At 48.7% G+C, this 4,262-nt stretch overlaps 1 protein-coding gene across 1 annotated transcript; it reads right to left on the reverse strand.

Annotated features, from left to right (window-relative positions):
- Positions 1 to 417: 417 nt before the first annotated feature.
- On the reverse strand, positions 418 to 2,855 carry LOC123073870 (uncharacterized). Its single transcript, XM_044496878.1, has 2 exons — positions 1,169 to 2,855; positions 418 to 824 (listed from the first exon to the last, which is right to left on the reverse strand). The coding sequence occupies exons 1-2, from the start codon at positions 2,658 to 2,660 to the stop codon at positions 574 to 576; spliced, it is 1,743 nt and encodes a 580-aa protein (XP_044352813.1). The 5' UTR covers positions 2,661 to 2,855; the 3' UTR covers positions 418 to 573.
- Between the last annotated feature and the right edge of the window lie 1,407 nt (positions 2,856 to 4,262).

A 4,262-nucleotide genomic window follows, 5' to 3' on the forward strand; every position in this document is an offset into this window, starting at 1 on the left:
AGGTCTTCTTTTCCTTTAGCTATAATCTCCTGTAACATTCAAAGAACAGAGTCAGGCCTCTCTCTGATAAACACAACACAACACAAAAGAGAGATGCACGATGACAAAATAGAAGCGAGAAAGGTCATGCCTCTATGAAGGTCTATTGCTTCCAGGCACTTATGCCCCTATCCTGCCCTGCGCCAACCATGAACATGAAACTAGTTAGGATATAGTTCACTCAAATAAACAAGCCGGTCAGATGCACCTCTGTTACTATAAGTTTCGTCATATATTTTCTTTTGATACTTGGAAAGTTGGAAGATCCTGGTTGGTTTCTGTACCGATGCTTGTTATAAACAAAAGTATAAACAGACGAATAAAGCGATGAATGCTGTTAACGCCATCTGCAAACCTGATTCGTCATAATAAAAAAGACTGCAGCAATTATCATTTCATATATATACATAACCACAGCTTGGAGGAGAGGCAGCTCCTACTACAGTGATATGCTTTGTTTTTACATAGTCAGAGCAGAAGCAACATCAATTTGCACTTAAACTAGGAGAGGGATTCAGGGGGCGTCGACTCTATTCAAGAGTAGATATAAGACAACACTTTTGCCATGATCGGTACTACTATGAAGACAAAGAAGTTAATGTTCCGGCGATGCAGAAGCAGGAATTCAAGAACTGAAGCTCGCTCGTGGCCTCCAGCTTGCTCAGCCCGTGCCACCGGATTCCGTCGAGAGCTATTGGGGTTGAGTATCCGTTGCTGCCTCCTGCGAGATCTTTTATCTGCTGTGACGTATACATGCCTGACCACTGGTTTGGCCATGTCTGCCTCTACAAAAATTTAACAAAGGAAGCAGTTAGATCCAGAAGACGGGGAAGCAAAGGCATATTATAATTTCTCAAGGCCAACATATACAGAGGGTCGCGCAACACACAGATGATGAACCTATTGTGTGTTGGGATAGAGTAAAAATCGCTCTTTGTTCTTACGATTTTATTTCATCATTGTAGCACAATTATATTTCAAATGTGCACTCTGTTAGGCAAGCACACGTAACCAACAAATGATCTAGAATTTTAAAAACAACATCGTCATATACTATATTAATTCTTGGTAATCAAACCACATTTTGAGCATGAGAATAGAAAAAAAAAGTGCAGAATAATGAACAGACCTGCTGGCATGTTGTGGAGGTAGTACTTGGGGAAGGCGCATGGAGAGTACATGGTAACGCTAACGCCACAGAAGGGTTGGGTGGAAACTGGGGCTAGTGCGTTGAGAGAGGCATGTTTCATGTCAAGAGCGAGGACCCATGACGTGTCATCTTGAGCCTTTACCTTGGCCCTTATGTAGAGAAGATGGTCATCTTGGATGCTCAGGGTGGGGTTAATGAAAATGAGATTCTTCAGTTCCAATTGTTTGGTCTCATCATTCAGCAGCTCAGGCAATAGAGCGGAATAACGATTCGTGTCGACCGAGATTTCAGCGACATCAACCGTGTGGCCGTCGCGCCAAGCACACCAAGAGAGCTTCCTGTTCCATGTGGTGGCTTTCCAAGCTACACCACTGCTTCCGTAATCAGGTTTATCAAAATCTATCTGGACAAACTTGATCAGATCGCCGCAGCAGGAGACGTCGTATAAGTGCTCCGCAGCGATGCCCGCGACACCGTCCTGGTCGGCGAGGGGAACCCTGGACGCGAGTAACGGGATGTAGTTCATCCCGCAGCAGCCATCGCAGAAGTGCCTCGCAGCCCTGTCCGCGTCACCGTCCTCGTCGGCGAGGGGAACCCCGGATGCGGGGAACGGGATGTACTTGATCAGGTCTCTGCGGATGTAGCTAATCAGGTGGCCGCAGCAGTCTTCGCATAAGTGCTCTGCAGCAGCAACAATGTCCGCGACACCGTCCTCGTCGGCGAGAGGAACCCTGGACGCGGGGAACGGGATGTACTCGATGGCGGGATGCTTGTCGAAGAGGTTGCAGAGTAGCAGTACGCCGCCCAAGAGATCAACCCAGCCCAGCGAGCTTGCTCCGACAGTTATCTGTTTGCAGCTGCGATGTCTATCGAGCAACACTTGGTCGGACTGGGACAAGTCCGGCGGCATAGTCGGCTTGGTTCTGCTCCATGCCCGTGTGGTGGAGGAGAAGACGTAGGCGTGATACCTCCAGCAGTTGATAGGGCGAACCCGATCGAGGAAAGCCACGGCGAAGTGGCCGCCGCCGCAGGGCAAGATGCCAAACTGCTGGGCCTGGAAGGCTTGGATCTGAGCGTCCGGTTCGGGAAGCAGGTGCAGCGACGGGCGCTTACTGGACGGGCCGCGGGCGGAGTAGACGAAGTGGTGGACGGAGCCCCGCTCGGGGACGTTGAGGGTGACGCAGAAGAGCACGAAGGGTCCCTCGGCGCAGATGAGCAGGGGCTGGGTGTCGGAGTAGTCGTCGCCTTCGAGGCCGGGGCAGTGGACGGAGAAGTGGGAGACGGCCGGCGGGTCGGCGAGGCAGAAGGACACCTCGACGGCCTGGCCCTCCGCCGTGCGGCACTCGGCGGTGGTCTCGTTCCGGTCGTCGGAGATGCGGCCCGCCTTGTTGAGTAAGGCCCAGTCGGGGTGGCCGGAGCGCGGGGCGCCCGCCAGGGCGGAGGGCCGGACGGGAACGGCGCGGGGCGCCATGGATCTGGAGGTGAGCTAGGACAGGATTTGGGGAACTAGAAAGATATGATCTTTTTGGGGGGAAAACGGTGTGAGACCAGAAGATTGGCAGCGGCTTAGATTCGCGGGTGCAAAGGCGTGACGGGCGATGGCAAGCGGCGATTTGGTTGATGCTCTGTTTCTCTCTGCCGCTGGCTGCGACCTGCGAGGGGAGCGCTTTTGTTCACCGTGGAACACCCGACTCCGACTCGAAACATAATCGCTAGCCAAGGTGGCCAAATAGGCCGGTCCCGTGTGCCCGGGCCCGTGGTGGGCCTGGCCTGTCATGTTTATGATTGGGCCGTGCCTGCGCCGCGAGGTTTACTTCTTCAGTCTTTTTTTATACTAACCCTACAAAACAGCCGAAATAGGTCAAAAAGCCAAAATCAGGTGGGCTAATAAGCTAACGCTTTGGATGTCTTCATTGGAGAGCTCCGTATTGAATTGGTCTGAATTTCAAATCAGTGAAGAAACTGAAATGGAACGAATATGAATTCACCTGTTTGGTTGTCCCGTGAATTGACCCTTGAAATGCCTCTGAGATTTCAATATCAAATCCTGTTTGGATGATAAACTTTGGAATTGCATAGCTACATTACCAGGGTATACCTTGTTCTACATGACTCAAAATTGAAATCTTACTACGAATAAATATATAGCAACGAAAATAAATAAATATTCTAGAAATGCATCAGGAAAACGCAAATGGTTATACATGGACAACAATATATTGCATGTTTCCTCCACTCAATAATTATTGCAGTTTTGTTGCTGTCAAGAATATCAGGAACAGAGCATGTATTGCAGTCTGAATTTTTTTTTAGAAAGGCATAACATATCGGAACTGAATTTTGCCTAGAGCAACGTTCAGGTTTATTCTTACTTCCTTGTGTAATTTTGTTTATAAAGGCCTAGATCAAAATGACAAAAACAACACACACTATCAGTTTTGGTGAACTGATTAGATCAAATTGATGAAAACAACGTAGAATTTTATGCTGTCTAACAGAGCAGAAGCGAACTTTCTGCTGTCGAAAGGAGCAGCACACATGCTACCGTACATGTTCAGTTTGCTGTCGAACAGAGCAACATACATGCTTCATTCCCTCACTATAAACATACACGCATGCAAAACATACAACATTTTTTAAGAACTCCATGAAAGCAAATTTCAAACGAATCAACGAAGCGCGACGTGCCGACGCGCACTACCCGCTAGTCCCTTCAATCGGCTTATGGATCAACGAAACTTCAGTAATCTGCATAACAAGAGGAGTTGTCAGCTGTGGTCATGCTATAGAAGAGGAGCTGCAGCTCCATAACAAAATTCGGATGAGAAAATTCTGTAGTCCAGTGTGATCTAAACTTTAGGAGCCATGGTAGGAAACTTAATACCCATACTGAACACTTGTCTACATTAGTTGTCCATCCAAACGGCTGTATTGCTGCTAGTTCAATACCGAATCCATTTCCTAGGCTCCAATGGAGACATCCAAACGCAGTGTAAACGTTTCAGTGGGCTGGCCCGTTTTCTTGTTGTATTGTGCCTGGGCTAGGGGGCACGGCACATGTGTCGGCCTTGCA

The sequence above is a fragment of the Triticum aestivum genome, chromosome 3D (assembly GCF_018294505.1).
Source record: "Triticum aestivum cultivar Chinese Spring chromosome 3D, IWGSC CS RefSeq v2.1, whole genome shotgun sequence".
Classification (NCBI taxonomy): domain Eukaryota; kingdom Viridiplantae; phylum Streptophyta; class Magnoliopsida; order Poales; family Poaceae; genus Triticum; species Triticum aestivum.